Below are 18,525 nucleotides of genomic sequence, written 5' to 3' on the forward strand. Positions count from 1 at the left end.
GAATCGAAAATAAGGTTTGGAAAATGGAACACACGTGCGGTGGTTATTCTTGCTTTCGCATTTGTACCCACCGCACTGCTCGTCGCTGTTGTCCCCGCAGTCGTTGTCTCCGTCACAGTGCCACAGGCTGCGGATGCAGTAGCCGTTTTGGCATTGAAACTCGTCTTCCTCGCATTCTCGAGGAGCTGGGGAAAGATATAGCCACACGGTCTAAACGTCAGACAAGAGATAAATCAAGAAATTATCGTGCTAGATTTCAGCCGAAATTTTTATTGGCACCGCCTATTAAAATGCATGTAACAGTCAAGGTGTCAAGTCCTTTTACAATGAAAACAATTTATTACAAAGGCGGATGTTGAAATAATTTAACTTGCTGTATTTTAGCTCAAATTTTCTATCGTGGTTTTCTGAGACGAAATCGGATATTCAGACTCGGGTTCCGCCGTCGTGTCCTTCCAATATTCTTCATCTGATTTTCAAAATCCTGAGTTTTAGTCATTTTACCATTCTAAACATACGCTCTATTTGAAAAGATTTTCATTTTTTGAAAATCCTAAATGGGAATTGATGCTGAGCAATGAGGCCCAGAAATCACATATTTTTTCCAGTCTGGATTTTAAATGATTTTTATCAAAGTAATAAACCCAATATTTATCATGTGCAAAATGTTAGGGCAACAACATAGTCTACTGACTTAAAAATTGTTTAAACATAAACTTAACATGCATAGACTGCGCAAAAATAACTGTTTGTACCTTGTGTGTAACTTGTTTAAATGCCACAAATAAGTGCTGCATTTTCCTCACTATAAGGCGCACCGGATTATAAGGCGCACCCTCAATTAATGACAAATTTTAAAACTTTTTTAAAAATTTTTAAAAAGACGAATTAATCAAATTCATGTGATTTATTGCCAAGCCCGTTTATGCTTTTTGTTTATGCTTTTTGTGGCGTTCATATGGAGCGTTTTTATTCAGTTTCATTATCATTTTGCTAACAATGAGCTGTCCAGCCCCCTAACCCCCACCGCAAAAAAAAAATATTGTTACACAAACAAATGTAAGCACATTACGGCGCAAATTCTACAGTCCATCATATCAAGTTTATAGCCACGTTGACATAAAAAGAAATGTATTGCTTAGAGAATTCATCTGTGAGAAAAAAAAAAATCAATAAGCTAAATAAAATCCCATTTGATTTATATGCAAACCCGGTTGAAATTTACAAGTGGCCCTGCTAAGCCCCACAGCTTGATTTACGCCTTAATTGGGAACCGTGGCTGCAATATAAAAGGAAGTGCTATTTCACAAGACAGTTAACCTTGAAACTGGACATAAAAGACATTCGTCATCCACGGCCTGTGCCTACACGACGTAGTCACAGACTCAAGTCAACTTTTAGCACCGTGACTTTGCCACTGTTTCTGTTCCCACCTTTTTTTTTTTTTTTGCTAAGCCAAACTCCTCCGCCTGGCTTTTTAATTAATCGCAGCCCTATTGATTAAAGTACTGAATGGATTTTCAAAAAAACACAGTCTACAGTTGCTGCCCTGAATCGATGGCAAATCCCGGCTTCGCTAGCCCGGGGGGGGGGGGGGGGGGGGGGGGGGGGGGGGGGGAGTAAACACGTTAGTCAAGGGGAACCAATGACGGATGGCTCAAGGCAGATGGCGATCTATAATTTATCAGCGTTGTGTGTGTATTTGTGTGATAGGCAACGGAGACAAACAGAAAGAGATAAAGGGAAACAAGAACACAGAGATGCTGAGTTGAGCAGAGATTTCTGTTTCAAGGCATGTTCCTGCTTCAAAGCGTGAGTCAGCCGGGGACGGGGGTGACATGATACAGACCCATCCTAGAACGTGAGCATCTGAATCATACATCATAGATCTATGATACGCTGGATGGTTCTCGGTGCCCTGTGGAGGTGGCACAATTCTCGGAATGCCTTCATTCACTTCGACTGATTTAGAGGATATGTGAGCTCCATCGGAACTCAGAATATGTCGGCTTGTCTTCGGGAAAACGACTGCAAAATGATTGGTCGTTCGTTTGATATAAAATTGGTTGAAATGCAAAATGGGTTGGAAAAGTTACTCCTGATAAGTGATTTTCAGAATTCCGATATTCTGCAGATAATTTGAAGACCAATTATTTGGATGAAAATTTAAAAAAACAAACAAACAAACAAATTAACAACCTTAATATTGAATGACAAACATATTCCTTAAATTTTTTAAACTTAAATTTAAATTTGGCTTATCAGCACACTACTTTCTGCTTTAGACACATTGGATTTTTACACACCTCTCCCCAGAAATTTTGATCCAAATTTACCAGTTTGTTATGGCACATTTGAGTCAGCATGATTTGTTCAAAAGTTATCAGTTGGAACGGCAACTGTGTCAGGATGTCAGCATTGAAGTCACCTATCATGCCAGCCTATATGGAGCAATCCATTGATGGTAGCTAGTGCTGCACGATTACGTCCAAAATAATACAATCATTTTGATCAATATTGAAATCAAGATTATTCATCACGTTTGGTCAAACATGTCTATTTATTTATTTATTTTTTTTTAAACAAGCAATATATAAACAAGGCTTTAAGGTGTGATATTTACAAATATCACACTGGTAAATAATATATTTTGGTGAGAAAGCAGACGCTTTTGTCGTTGAAACATGTTCGAAACCTTGCCCCCTGGTGGTTGGAAGACAAAGTGCTTGATTTGACATAAATACGGTAGCCGGCTTTTTAAATGTTAATATCGCAGACGATCAGCTTAATTAATTGCGGCAGCCAATATCGCGATCACGATTAAAATGTTCTTAATTGTGCAGCTCTACTGTTAGCTAGCAGCTAACTTACCCTAGACACAGCTTTAGCTACAGGTAAACATGACAACTGGTGCCACGTAGAGGTTTTTGAAGGTATCTAAGCTCCTCGAAATACTGGAGGGCTAGTTTCAAAAATGTCAACTTTTATCGACGCCAATATGATTTAGGTGGTAATCAACATTTTAACCTGTGGAAACACAAAAGCCACTCCCCCGATGTCCAAGTGGTTGCATTATTTGCTGCCATCAGCGAGGTAAACAAAGAAAGGTCAAAGGTGGACGAGCCCTCAAGACCCTTATCACTCACCCAGCTGCCAAACAGCAAAGGGCAAAGGGTGCTCACAGTCATTACCAGGCTTCCTGAATGTGTGCTTGCTTTCATGTTTTTTTTGTTTTTTTAACTATGAAACCTACAAAATTAAATATCTCATAGTCACCACAAATAGTATGTCGTCGGTGTGTGTAAGTGTGACAAGACTCTTTAGGTCACCGTCTCTGAATAATTAAATAAAACCAAAACAAAAAAGGATGAAAACAGGGTGAGGAAAAAAAAATGGGAAAATGCATTAAATAGTAAGCAGTTTGGGGAAAAGGGGGCGCGATGAAAATTTATGCGGCAAGATGAAAAATTCAAAGCTGCGACACAAAAGACCCCCCCCCCCCCCCCCCCCCCCCCCACAAAAAAAAAAGGAAAAAGGACAACTAAGTCCATCGGCAGTGTTTTTGTTGAGCTTGTCATTTGACTTTACAAATTTCATGGTCTACCTCCTTTAGAATTCAACTCAGTAAATAATTAAAGTGCAAAGCGCAATAAAAAGCGTCAATACAAAGTGGCAGACATTCATATTCTCCACACACACACAAAAATAGTGATAGTCAGTACTTTTGCAGGATGGCGTGTCATTTCGGTCTCCGATCTTGAATCGGAAAACAAAAAAATCTGAATTTCTTTATTGCATATTTATGATATTGTAAATTGATCCCACGATGAAGCCTCATGAAGCACCTGTGATATTATTTGATGCCTCTAGATGGTGCTCTTGGTTTAAAGATAAAGGCTAGTGCAACAAATTCCAATGCATCTTCAATGGAAGAGTGCCATCTAGAGGAGCAAAAAATATCAAAAGTGCTTCATGAGGCTTCATGGTGGTATAAGTCGTACATATGCAATAGAGCAATTATGAAAACTCTCTCATGAGACAAATAATATATAAATAATAGATAATCTTCCCATTATTGTTGGTCTTTATACAGTTTTCTGTAATGAGAAAGGACATGGGGAAACACTTTGTATTGATCGATAGTGTACGTGAAGAAATTGGATTTTTAAAGGGCACTTAGCGATCATTTGTGCCAGAGGAAACCATCCATGTTAAGTCAGAAAGTGATTAAAAAGAATCTTTGAACAAACACAAAGCTCATTCTGTAATTAATCCCAAGCAAAGTATTTACTTTTTTTTTTAAAGCAGATTACAAGCAGTTTTTTTTTTTTTTAAGCGGCGCACTTACGACAGTCCTGCTCATCAGAGTCGTCCTCGCAGTCGTTGTCTCCGTCGCAGACCCACGACCGTCGTATACATTTGCCGTTGTCGCAATGGAAGTCCAGTGGTGAGCAGGTGGGAAGCACTGGAAGCAAACAAGGCCAAACGACTTTCAGTCAGTGTGAAGACATGAAAGATAAACAGGCATTTAGGCGGCGGAAATGAGAGGAAATGAGGGTGTACAGATTGCCTAAAAAAGGGGAGGGGGGGGTCGCAGTCATGGCCCCACCAAAATGAGTTATTGCACTGCTGGGACGTGATGTGTAAATATTCATCTAAATGTTGATTGGTTCAGTTTGCTGTCTATATTTTTCAAACTTCAGCTTTCTGACTAACATTTGGCGCTCCCATAGCAACGCGCATGACTACGACAAACACGATTTTCCGATCAAACACATACACCGCTTCATAAAATGAAAATAAAACAAAAAGTTGGTTCAGCTGGCGTTTGAAAAAGATTTAACCAGAAAAAACACAACCATGTGGGAGGACACCGTCAGATATACAATAGAAAAGCACCAAATATGCCTTGTGCAATATCTGAAGAGGAATAGCTAGAATTAAGGCTGAAATGAGTCCTCGTAATTCAAGTATCTTGGTTCTAAAAAATGTTTAAGGCCTCTTTTCTTGACCTGGATATTTATTAGTATACATATGTAATATGTCAAGCGACAATTGTTCTATCTGTGCATGACGGTAAAACATGCCGTAAATGGTGTGGGAAGGCCAACTTCAAAACAAAGCTTTGTTTACCTAATAACATACGGACACCATACTATTATTTTGAAATTGTTCACGGCGGCATGTCGCGGCGTAACAGCATTCATTATTTTTTCTACAGCAACTGACTCTTGATACAAACAACGTGCTTTTGTTCTGAAACCACGTTCAATCGGAAATTCAGGGCGCTAACAACTTTGACATTGCCGGCGTTTTTAGGTCCCGAAAGAGCTGTATCTAGCATAAATTAGCCACTAGCTAGCAATGCTACAATGCGTCATCATAGGCTAAAATGAGATGCAAATGACTATGCGCAATTTGATGCCAATAGCCTGAAAGTTGCCTTTCTTACTGATCACTTTTTAACACATTGCATTGCCAGTGTTTACAAGTGTATCAGCTTTCGAAAGAGCTGTATCTAGCGTAAATTAGCCACTAGCTAGCAACGCTAGAATGCGTCATCGTAGGCTAAAATGACAGACGCAAATGACTCTGCGCAATTTGATGCCAATAGCCTGAAAGTTGCCTTTCTTACTGATCACTTTTTAACACATTGCATTGCCAGTGTTTACAAGTGTATCAGCTTTCGAAAGATCTGTATCTAGCGTAAATTAGCCACTAGCTAGCAACGCTAGAATGCGTCATCGTAGGCTAAAATGACAGACGCAAATGACTCTGCGCAATTTGATGCCAATAGCCTGAAAGTTGCCGTTCTTACTGATCACTTTTTAACACATTGCATTGCCAGTGTTTACAAGTGTATCAGGTTCCGAAAGAGCTGTATCTAACATAAATTAGCCACTAGCTAGCAATGCTAGAATGCGTCATCGTAGGCAAAAATGACATGCAAATGACTGCGCAATTTGATGCCAATAGCCTGAAAGTTGTCGTTCTTACTGATCACTTTTTAACACATTGCATTGCCAGTGTTTACAAGTGTATCAGGTTTCGAAAGATCTGTATCTAGCATAAATTAGCCACTAGCTAGCAACGCTAGAATGCGTCATCGTAGGCTAAAAAGAGATGCAAATGACTCTGCGCAATTTGATGCCAATAGCCTGAAAGTTGCCGTTCTTACTGATCACTTTTTAACACACGGCGCTGACTCTAATGCGCTGTTACAGCTGTCAGGTTTATCGCTTAAGCCAAAGGAGCGAATTCTTGCGAGCGTAGTGGCTCCTCAGCGTTTTTTCAAGGTCGCAAAATGTTACTATTGTCGCAAGGAAATATTGGGCAAGGGGAGGGTCAGTACTCAATAGTTACTTGGTTATCCTGCCCAGGAGCAGCTCCATGTTTGTTCCAGCTTCATACTAGATGTCCCAGTGTCTAGCTAGCTCAAATCAGCACATTCCTGCTTAACTTCATATCCGCTCTAAAGTGCAGATACTCACTGTCTAATGACTGGCTCTTTGTCATGCGCAGACAGAGCTAATTTAATTACGGGCCAAAGATGGAAAAAAGCGGGAGGAGGGGAACTCGTCTTGCCACTGGGCTGGCTTGTCAATACCAGATATTAAATATTGACTGGGCTTTGCAGACTTTATGAAAAATGCATGACGTCACACAGCGAGTCAACCAGCATGGCAGACAGGCGGACAACTTGGGGCTTGCGGAGTGAATTAAGTGTGTGTGTTGGGGCGTGGCGCTGGGTCCCATGGGTAAAAGTAAAGCCCTACTGACCCACATACCCTTGCTCGGATATTACATTATTCAAGACAAAGACGGCAAGACATAATCATACAGAGGTTGCTTGCCCAGTCCGTCTGCAATCTCTTCACGTCTGATGATTTCGGTTTTAGACGATCGTCACGATCGTCTGGTTGATTTATTATGCAGATAGGCTATGGTAGTGCGCTTTTATTTTCAATCAGAGAATGATGCGGGTACTATTTCAGATAACTGTAAAAATCTTGTGAATTAGTGTCATGTGACAGAAAAACTAGTTGATCGAAATCTGCTGATTGAAATTCAACAAACTCAAAATTGTAATGAAATATTGAAGGCATTTCTTTGGTAATGAAAGGAGTGAAATTACCGTATTTTCCGCACTATAAGGCGCATCGGATTATAAGGCGCACCCTTAATTAATGAGGGATTTTAAAACATTTTCCATGTATAAGACACACCGGATTATAAGGCGCACCCTCAATTAATGACACATTTTAAAACGTTTTCAATCACAATATAGTAATACTCAAAGTAATAACAATAATAACTCAAATAATAAACTCTCAATAGCATAATAACTCAATATAAGCAACCTTGCTCAACTGTAAACACTCAAAAGAAAAATCTTACTTTATCACTTCATTCCCCATCTACAAATCCCAAACTCAATATTGATCCATATATAAAGCGCACCTGATTATAAGGCGCACCATAAGCTTTTTAAAAAAAATTAAGGCTTTTAGGTGCGCCTTATAGTGCGGAAAATACGGTAGTTGTGATCAAGCAATATCGCAAAACCCTTCAAGAATGAGTATTGTGCTAATTTGAATAATATTTTGGTATTTTAAAACATTTCAATGAGCACAATCACTGCCGGCACAGGTAAAATGGATTTTTTTTATAATAATGTATAGCTGTAAATAGCAGCAAACGACTTCAATTATCTTCACTCATGCATAAAGCGAAGGCGCACCTTCAACCCCACCCCCACCCGCTATGAGGAGTCTCGACAGGGCTGATGCTTGATGAGCTCGCTTGCTTCTTTGATCCCGCTTATCAGACAGATTATGCTTAACTCCGATTTGCTACCAATGCATTCCTCCCTCCGAGACTGACAACTACGCACGTGCACACCCACACGCTCATAAAAGCCTCATAACATTTAATGTTTCCCTCATGTGCTGCTTTGACGCATTCCAGGAATTAACTGACTGTATTTGAACCGTTTTCCGCACGTCTCCCTGCGCTGCTATAGACGATTGTTTACCGGCCATGCAAATATGAAACCAATACAAAGAACTGACAAAAAGAAGTTCATTTAGTTAGACCCAAAGTTCTTCAACATCAGGGGCTTCAAACTGGGGAATTTCGGAGGCTCAAATTGCAAGCGTACTGATCCGGATATCCTTCATCATGCAGCAAGATAATGACCTAAAAGGTACTGCCAAAGCAGCAATAAGAAATCATCAGGGGAGAAACAGCTGATGATTCTCATTGCTTCAAGTTAAACTGGAAAAAAAACAAAAAAAAAAACAACAACATTCCGCTCATATCCAAATTACCATGTTTTCCGCACTATAAGGCGCACCAAAAAGTCATTTTTCGTATTGTTTAGTGGTTAAAAAGTACCAAACAACAATAAAAAAAAAACAACAGCAAGAAAATAGCTTGGAAAATAGAAGCAAATATCTTAAATAATCAGTCTATCTTCATGTACGACTACTGAAATCTGAATACCATATTTTCCGCACTATAAGGCGCACCTAAAAGCCTTAAAAAAAAAAAAAAAAGCTGATGGTGCGCCTTATATAAGGATCAATATTGAGATTGGGATCGGTAGATGGGGAATGAAGTGATAAAATAAGCTTTACCTGTTTCTTTTTTGTGTTTACAGTTGAACAAGGTTGCTCATATTGACATTGACTTATTGTCCTATTGAGAGTTTAGAGTTATTATTTGAGTTATTATTGTTATTAATTTGATTATTACTATATTGTGATTGAAAACGTTTGAAAAGACGTCATGAATTGAGGGTGCGCCTTACAATCCGATGCGCCCTATATATGGAAACCATTTTAAAATATGTCATCAATTGGGGGTGCGCCTTATAATCCGGTGCGCCTTATAGTGCGGGAAATACGGTAAATTATTTTGCAAAAACAGGCCAAAGATGAATGAAACATATTTTTTGATCAGCCCGGCTGATAATCATGTAAAAAGGCTCCTAGATGAAGACTTCGGTCACCAAAGAAAACGGCAGTTGCATTTTTGCATGAAGATGTGTGTGTGGGTGTGTGTGCGTCAAATAAATGTGTGTGCATCTTTAAGTGGCCTTGAGCAGCAAGTTAATGGCCCGCTCTTTCCTGTAGAGCAGCAGAATCAAGTGGCTCTAATGGGACCAATATATCTGTCTTAAAGCTGCTTATCAACAGATGAAGGTATGAAAATCGTTACAAAGACGACGCTTGAGAAAAAAACAGATGTGGACCCCTGAGAAGGACGGGAGCACAACGTAGGATCTTCGCTACAGGTTTTCTTTTTGTTTCCAACATGTCATTTCCTTTCCAGCTTGCTGTCATCTCGCTTGGAAACGCTGGAATTATGTGATTCCGCACACAGATGGAGAAGTACATCCAACATTGTGACAAATAACATTTAGGTGATGAAAAGGAGCCTCGGAAGAATTGCGATTGAACGGATTCATGGGAATCGATTAATTGGTCATAGTTGTTATTTTTTAATTGTGTTGATCTATTTTTTTAATCTAACTTTAGAATGATTTGATTGGTTTTCGTGCATCGGGATTCTTGTGTGTGAGTGGTTGGAAAACAGGTTTTTCCACATGCTGGACACTGATTGGCTTTCATTGTGGATGGCATAACCTGATAGGCTCCTGTTAATTCAGAAAAGGCTCCAACCTGATAAATATATCTTCTTCGTAAAAATGAGTTTTCTTAGCACAGAAGCAGATCGAGTTTAGCTAACCACATCAATGCAAAGCACCTAACTGAAACGGCAGCAAAAGTATTACAACAAAAATCGCAAAAATGTAGTGAGCCATGGCACTTGATTGTGGGTTTGTCTCCATAATTTTTGTATGTGCTATTAAAAACAGATCTATTAGATCAGTGGTTCTCAATGTTTTTTCAGTGATGTGAAACAGAAATATTTCGAATAAAATATTAAAACTTACCATGAAGCCCCTATGGCATTTAAATAGAGCGTTTTGCATGCATCCCCCCATTTTAGAAGTAGTATAAGCATAAAATTACATTATATATTTTTTTCTGGTGGTGGGTGCATTGTGTGCATAGTCATTTTTTAAAGCGGACAAAAAAAATCAATTGAAATGGAAAAAAAAAAATAAAACACCGCTGAAGTCACTTGAGGCTCTTGTACCGCAACGAAGAACGTTCCTGGGAATGATTGCAGCTTTCCAGAGAGGCCCGAAAAAGCTTCTCCTTTGTCCATGTGATCTCTTCTCCTGTGCTTGGGTTTATTTGACACAGAGGGCTTATCTGATTCTCCAAAGTTCTAGTCAGCAGCCAGAAAAACTTGGACATTAGAGCGAGACAGATTAGAACTACCAGCCGCTGGGCAGAGTAGAACTACTGGCTATTATTTATTTATTTTCTTTTTTTTAATTCTTGGCAGAGTATCCAGGAGATCCTCTAACTGTGTGCTAAGTATACACAAAAGCATTCATAAATTGAAAACAGCGCAATTTTATGAACTTCATAAGGGGTATGATGCCAACAAGAGAAAGTATTGTGGGTGAAAAATAATTTTTAGACGATATATAAACTTTTTACTGCCAAAGTAAAGTTAAATAAGTGGACTATGTGTTTAAATGACGTAATTTGTACCTACTGTACTGTACTGTACTGTACCTACTGGATTTCCCCATTTAGCCCATTTTGAAATCTTATACTATAACGCGCTACTTTTTTCCTCACTCTACAAACCTTGTGGCTTATCATTGTGCGTCTTGTATGCCTTTTTTTAAACTGACCACCAGAGGGCAATTCCCCGGTAAACAAAGGGAAAGAAACACAGTTGAACTGCAATTACACTTGCCATTCGTGGGCACTTTCCCCCAATAAAGGCACACAGGGATGTTACTGTTGTGTTGGTGCAGTATTCTACCAATCTGAGTGTGTTGGTGCTATGCTCTCGTTTTTTAACGTTCAGGCATGTTCAGTTTGACATAAAAACATTCATGTACCATCTTTCTGTTCAAATATCTGGTGTTACAACCTGCGCCTTATAGTCCGTTGCGGTTTAAACGTGACAAAAAAAAATCAATTATCTGCCACATTTTTCGGATTTATAGTCCGAAATATACAGTAATCAAATTCAGTTGATGCCCAGCTTGATTTAAGCCCCTGCTTCACTACTCACATAAAGGATGTCATGTTTACTACCTTACCATTTAGCCTCCAGAGATCATTGCAATACGTTTGAAATTTTAAAGAATGTTCCATTTGAAATCCCCTCAGACTTTCTACGATCTGCCGCACAAAGAAGGTTAAATGAAGTTCTTGTTTTTCATATGGCTGTCTGCGGCGCTATCATCCTTTAAGCGTGTCTGTTCTGTGCCAGCTTCATTTACTGAAAAGGCTGTAAATACTCAAGAAGAGAAAACCGCCTGGACCAGGCAGGGCTTTGAGGGAAACGAAGGCATGTAGAGGACGAAGGAGAAAAAAGGGGAGGGGGGGATTATGCTAATGTCTCCAAAGCTTCCATCAAAGCTGGAGACGGAAAGACGTAAAAAGAAAAATACAAGGCACGAGGAGATGGACTCCAAGGCAAACATGCTGAGCTAAGCGAGAAAAATTCCACCTCGTGAGAAAGAAATGAGAAAGTCTTGGATTAAAATAAGGTGAGAAGCATGATAAGGGGATGGCGGACGGGATGCTGAGATGAGCTGATGGAGGTTTGCGGTGAAAAATTGACATGACAGAGAAGGTGGGAATGGGGTCCTAATCTTCTCCGTCCCTGCTTTTGGACCAGTTGTGCTCCTGCTGTCCTTGCTGCTTTCCCATTGGCCACAACTTCTCAGTGGTGGATTAAATCATAGAAGGGGGTATTTCTATTTTTTTTTTTTTTTTTGGTTAAGATGGGTGTGCACATGTGGCGACAATTCCCGTACCATTTTTGAACATTCATATATATATATATATATATATATATATATATATATATATATATATATATATATGTGTGTGTGTGTGTGTGTGTGTGAGATAAGTTTAAGCTTTTTTGAGTACAAACATTCAATCCAAGGTATGTTTCTTTTTAATACAGTATATATTTTCGAGGGTTAGGCTAAGGTAGTGTTTCGCAACTATATTTTGCCAGAAAAACGCAATACAAATCAACTTTCAACAACTGTTAATTATTTTTATCGTGTTTATACGGGTTATAGCTTAGTCTCAAACGGAAAAAAAAGAAGCAAGTGCACCAAAGTGCCTGAAACTAAAAGAAAATGATGAAAGTTATTACTTGATTGCGATTACATTCCACGTGAAAAAAACAAAGCCTTTTTCCTGGGATCATCCGAGCCCCCCCCCAGCATCACCTCGCGCCCCCCAGGGGGGCCCGCCCCACTATTTGAGAAGCACTGGGCTAAGGGGATGTCTGAAAATGGCTGGTAAATGGCATTTTCAAATATCAGAATTTTAAATTAATTGGATTTCCTGTCAAAGGCCTACTAAATAATGACACACTACTACTTTTTATATATACAATATAAACCAATTGTCTATTCTTTTATTTTGTAATTTCCAGATCGTGATCATAAAAATGCCACAACAAAGTGGGCAATACTGGAAATGGCTGCCATGGCTAGTACCGTATTTTTCGCACTATAAGGTGCACCTAAAAGCCTTAATTTTTTTAAAAAGCTGATGGTGCGCCTTATATATATATATGGATCAATATTGAGATTGGGATTGGTAGATGGGGAATGAACCGATAAAGTAAGCTTTACCTGTTTCTTTTGCGTGTTTACAGTTGAACAAGGTTGCTCATATTGACATTGACTTATTATGCTATTGCGAGTTTAGTTATTATTTGAGTTATTATTGTTACTACTTTGACTATTACTATATTGTGATTGAAAATGTTTTAAAATATATCATTAATTGAGGGTGCGCCTTATAATCCGGTGCGCCTTATAGTCCGGAAAATACGGTACATATACCTTGCATTAAGTCTATGTATGGCCCGGTGCTACTTCGTATCTGCGCTCTCTCAAGTCTAGTCTGAAACCAAGTGCTTTATAAACAGTGCTGAACCTCTTGATCTTGGACTCTTCAGAGGAGAAACTTTACAGCAGTCGAAACCAAGCAGTCTAGCATCTTCTTAGAAATGCGTTGCCTCAGTCGAGCGGCGGTCCTCCGTGTATTCATATTGCAAGTCAAACCTGACAGAAGAGCGCGCTCTAACAGAAAACAATCAGCTGAATACTGTATATCACACACACACACACACACACACACACATCTTCCAGCTACCCATAAAACGGTCTCCATCTGGGGAGTTGACTCCAGCAGTGATTTAAAACACCAGCATTACAGAATGTTGGATCAGTGCATTTGCACACACTTGGGTGGTATACTGCCGCAGTTGATAAGATTCGCACAAACGAGCTAGGCCGCATCACAGTGGGCTCGTATTTATAGCGTAGCTTCCCAATTTGTGGGCGTAAGGGACCGCACACTGAATTTTACATCTATCTCCTTTGCTTTTATGTCACCCTGGCGCTAGCTGAAAGCATTTGCACTTTAACATGCTCAGCTACTTTCAACCCAGCAGGAAACCAAACACAGATAGTGCACTGCTTACATCGGTGTAGTGTAACCAACATCAATCCGAATAAATCCGAACGACGCGCAGAACATCCGGGGAGGTGCTGGCGGCAGAAGACAAAACGGTCAAATCGCTGTAGAACAGATATGTAAATCTTAAATAGTTATTCAGTCGCATAATCTGCTTTGAAGATCCTGAATCAGAGTGGCTTGGTATGTTTTAGTACACTGAACTAAAGTTTATATATTTTGCACTCGAGATAGGCTATGAATCGGATGTATTGAATTTTGTCGTTTTCAAAATCAGAAATTTCAAAATTAGCTCAATTGTGATCGATGTTTTGCATAAGTGTTAGAATGCTGTGCAAGTGGTTTATAAATTTACAGTTGTTACTTCACTCATTTTCCCACCCTTCTTAACACAAACACTTGAAAATAAATAAACAAACAAATTGACGCGTAGGATTGAATGCCTTGACTCACGTAAGATACGTAAAAATATGTCTTTTGAAATGAATGGTTTATTTGTGACATTTAAGCAAGTTATGCAAGAGCTATGAATGTTATCAAGTGTTTGTTGGGTTTATTACTTTGATTAAAATCGCTTAAAATCGCAATTGTCTGATGAATATCGAGGTTTCGCGTCGTAAAATAACCCGATTTTACACTGTACTTTAACAACGCACTGTGAGGGTTTGTGTGAGAAATACAGCAGTGAAAAACATTCATGTTATCAAAACTGAGCGCTCTATTTTTACGATTAGCATAATTCTGGTGCACGGCACACTCGAAATCAAGACAGGGGTGGGCCGGATTTTGTTTTGGTCATTTGGAAGACGTCCACATCTTGGTGCGGTTTCAAATGAGGGTTTGGCACCAATGTTGGTTGGAAAAAGGCTGATTTCACCAACAAAAATAAGGGCTCGTCTCATTCCTTAAAATTGGTACAAGAGACAGAAATGTAAACAAATAAAGCATGGCGTCTCTTAGATTGAGTAAAGGGGTTACAGGTGTCCCGATATAACTTGTTTCTTTCTGAAAAAGACTGATATCGCTGTCCGATATGATACGCTAACAGCAGGATTGATATGTGTTTAATATAAAATGTCAACAGAAACTCGATCAAGTGATACGGTTGAAACAGTAGTTATGAGAATATGCTATCGTCACATTTCAAATCAGACTATGGAAACAAAACAGCGCATTGTAGATATGATGCTTGCCTTGCTTCATGGAGCTTTATGAATGGCTTGGCTAAAAGTGCATTAACATACGGCATTGATTGCTAATGGAATGGTGATTCATGTCAGAAGCTGGGAAACACAGCAATGAGTGTTATTCTGGCTACATGCCACCAGACTGATGAATAAAAAAAAGAGGATTTATTAAACCCGTGAAACATCTGTTTAGCATTCTATTAAGTGTGAATGTTCTGTCCTTGAGATGTGTTGTATGCCATTTTACATTCGTTTACAGGCGAGATGGTCACTTGCATAATCCTTTTTAATCTTGTAGTTCACTAGGGTCGATCGCAATTATTTGTATACTTTTTTTTAGAACAGTGCAATGTACATGTGCGGCGGCCATCTTGCTTTGGTAACAAAAGAGAACGATACCAGAAGAAAAGTTTACTTTTAAGCTTCTATCAGGGCCAAACATTGACAACTTTTGGTGTTGTTGTTGTTTTTTTTTTGTTTTTGTTTTTTTTGGGTTTTTTTTTTTTTTAGAACAGTGCAATGTACATGTGCAGCGGCCATCTTGCTTTGGTAACAAAAGAGAACGATACCAGAAGAAAAGTTTACTTTTAAGCTTCTATCAGGGCCAAACATTGACAACTTTTGGTGTTGTTGTTGGTTTTTTTTTTTTTTTTTGTTTTTTTTGGGTTTTTTTTTTTTTTAGAACAGTGCAATGTACATGTGCGGCGGCCATCTTGCTTTGGTAACAAAAGAGAACGATACCAGAAGAAAAGTTTACTTTTAAGCTTCTATCCAGGGCCAAACATTGACAACTTTTGGTGGTGTTGTTGTTGTTGTTTTTTTTTTTTTTTTTTTTTTTTTTTTAGAACAGTGCAATGTGCATGTGCGGCGGCCATCTTGCTTTGGTAACAAAAGAGAACGATACCAGAAGAAAAGTTTACTTTTAAGCTTCTATCACGGCCAAACATTGACAACTTTTGGTGTTGTTGTTGTTTTTTTTTTTTGTTTTTTTTGTTTGTTTTTTTTTGGGGGGGGGGGTCAAGGTAGGAATTGCTCATGACATTCTAAAACCATCTTAAGCGTGACACGAAAAATACATGTCGTAACTCTTGTGCGGCATATTGGCTAATCCTTCGACGTTTACATCAAAGGCATTTTAAATCAAAAGCATTGAACGAAGACCCCAGGGAGCTGAAATTTCACCCAGATGGTGACATGATCTCAAGGTTTGAAATAGCGCAAACCATTATGTCAAAATGTCACCTAATTCATTTTGCTAAGAGAAATTGATCAACAGCTGAAAATCCAAATTGAGCGGAAGTTATTGTAACTAACTTTCTACTTCTTTCTTTGCGGATACTTTGAAGCCCCTAGCTAGTCATTTAAGCTGTTTGGCACGGTGATTGTCGATTGAAGCATATTGAAATTTCCTGCCCGGGATGACTCTTTCAAAATAATGCATATGGCTGGTGTCAGCTTCTAAAAGCCCGCCTGAAAATTTGGACCTTACGCATATTAACGAGCAAATCAATTTTGATCAACTCTAATAAATGTGAACAAAATAAACATAACTCAAACAGAATGCGTGTTTCACACCATGTTTTTCGATATATTTAAATATGAAGCCATAAACGGGAAGGATCATTATGATTGACAGAACATGTTTGCTTTCCGATTGTTGACTGTCACACGGCAGCATATATTAAAAGCTGACGAAAGATAAGCGCCGGCTGCAAAAGCCATTTTGGGCTCACCTTGAACCTCCATCAACTATATTAGTGTTCCTTGAGAGTCATTTGCTCTGCTTTTTTACTTCAACGGCCTCACACGCTTCTAAAAAAGAGATTTAACGTTCGTCAAAGTCCCTCATCAACTCTCCTTTCCACCTTTATTCTCAATGTGGCGATGAAACTTTATCTAGGGTAACAGGGGCATAAAACTTGGCTTCCACACAGGCACATCTGCACTAGACAATTTACCATGTGATTCCCACATGGTAATTAGATCCAAAGTTTACAAGGGGGAGCTTCACAGTCTTCATGGTACTCTCCAGAGTGATGCAGAACAATAGCTGCTTTATCTAAAAAAAAAATTGATTAATTGACATGAATGTGCGAGTTCAAAAGAAAAGCCAGAAGTCACAGAACTGCACTGTTGAAAATATGCTGAGGAATTGTCTGTGTTTATCAGCGTGTGTGTGTGTTTGTATCATTTTGGATCTACACTCCCACGGTCACGCGTCTGTTGTCTCTGTTGATCTATTTAACATTACAAAACATCTTTTCCATCTCCTTTGTGATCCAGTTCTAGTTTACTCTGACTTCAGATTCTCGCTTGAGAATTTCTTCATGCACACTACACAGTTTTGACAAGATGACTGTTATCATTAAGCTGTGATTGTAAAATAATGGTTTCTCTGGAACTTTTTTTCAATGCTGCATTCATTGTCAAATTTTATTCAGGAAGTAAATCCCCTACAAAACAGCATTTTAGGGTGAAAAAAAAAATCTTAAAACAGAGTGCTCTAAAAATCAATCTCAAATATTTTTAACAATGAATCAAAATTTGGAAGTGATATTTCAAGGTATACAGTGGACCCCCAGTTTACGACGTTCCCGCCTTACGTTTTTTTCACTTTACAACGTGGACTGAGACTTTTTTTTTGTCCCCTCTATAATTTTTTGCCTTATAAAAACAAACTTGCTTTCTCAAACATGGCGGTCAGTGTGCCTGCGTGGGGTTTTACACGCATTATCTAATTAACATTGGTTTCTATTGCTCGCCATACGACGATTTCGACTTATGATCCCTACCGCGGAATGGATTAATTTCATATAGCGAGGGTCCACTGTATTTTATCCAGCATATCCAAAGGCAGATTGCGTGACCAACTTTATTTTTGGTGGTACTGGTTCTCACGTTTGAGAACCGCCATTTTAGAATCCCGAATCAAGAAAAAGCAGCTATCAAATAACTAACTAACTGAGTGTGATGCATGTCAAAAAGCCCTGACAACTTAAACAAATAAACATTCATGTCAGTTAAAACAAATGAAGAAATGCAACGGTACTAGGAACATCACGTATGAAACAAAAATTGCTTAACAAACTGAACTAAATAAAACCTTAATTCTAGTGAGATATATATATATTATATATATATAAAACTACATAAAAAATACAATATATATTATATAATTTTTTATATATATAATTTATTTATTATTGTATTTTTTATGTAGTTATATATATATATATATATATATATATATATATATATATATATATATATATATATATATATATATATATATAAATAATAATTATTATTTATTTTATTTTTTTATGTAAAGCAGGTTATATGGCCCGTCAGGCTCAACAAACAATCTGAGTTTTGCCCAGCGTACAATAAACCTTGCCTTGCACCCCTCCAGGCTTTTCCTTCCCATCCCCCCCATTATAACCAATAACTAACATGCACATAATAATATTGAATAATATTTATGGTAGTCTGAATGATTTCACCACTGGGAATTTGTGGCAGTACATACAAGTACAAGCCTGGCAACATGGGGGTGGGCTTTAAAGTTAATGGGCAGGGAACGGACCAAACTGTACTAATGGATTCGAAACGCGCTGATATCTGTCAACTGCGCTCATGCGTCTCCTTCAATAAGTATCACACAACAGATCAATACACCGCAATCAGACATTTAACCGGCCACAGATCAATAACACTTAAAGAGTCCC

At 38.6% G+C, this 18,525-nt stretch overlaps 1 protein-coding gene across 1 annotated transcript in view; it reads right to left on the reverse strand.

The window, feature by feature from the left end:
• The window catches only part of lrp4 (low density lipoprotein receptor-related protein 4), a 102,438-nt gene that overhangs the window by 34,135 nt on the left and 49,778 nt on the right, over nucleotides 1–18,525 (reverse strand). The window contains exons 3-4 of the mRNA XM_088412837.1: nucleotides 4,349–4,465; nucleotides 72–185 (exon numbers count right to left, since the gene is read on the reverse strand). Coding sequence (XP_088268963.1) covers nucleotides 72–185; nucleotides 4,349–4,465 — 231 coding nt within the window. The remainder of the gene's footprint in view (nucleotides 1–71; nucleotides 186–4,348; nucleotides 4,466–18,525) is intronic.

This window comes from Hippichthys cyanospilos, chromosome 4, assembly GCF_059441005.1.
Source record: "Hippichthys cyanospilos isolate Australia breed blue-spotted pipefish chromosome 4, RoL_Hcya_1.0, whole genome shotgun sequence".
Classification (NCBI taxonomy): domain Eukaryota; kingdom Metazoa; phylum Chordata; class Actinopteri; order Syngnathiformes; family Syngnathidae; genus Hippichthys; species Hippichthys cyanospilos.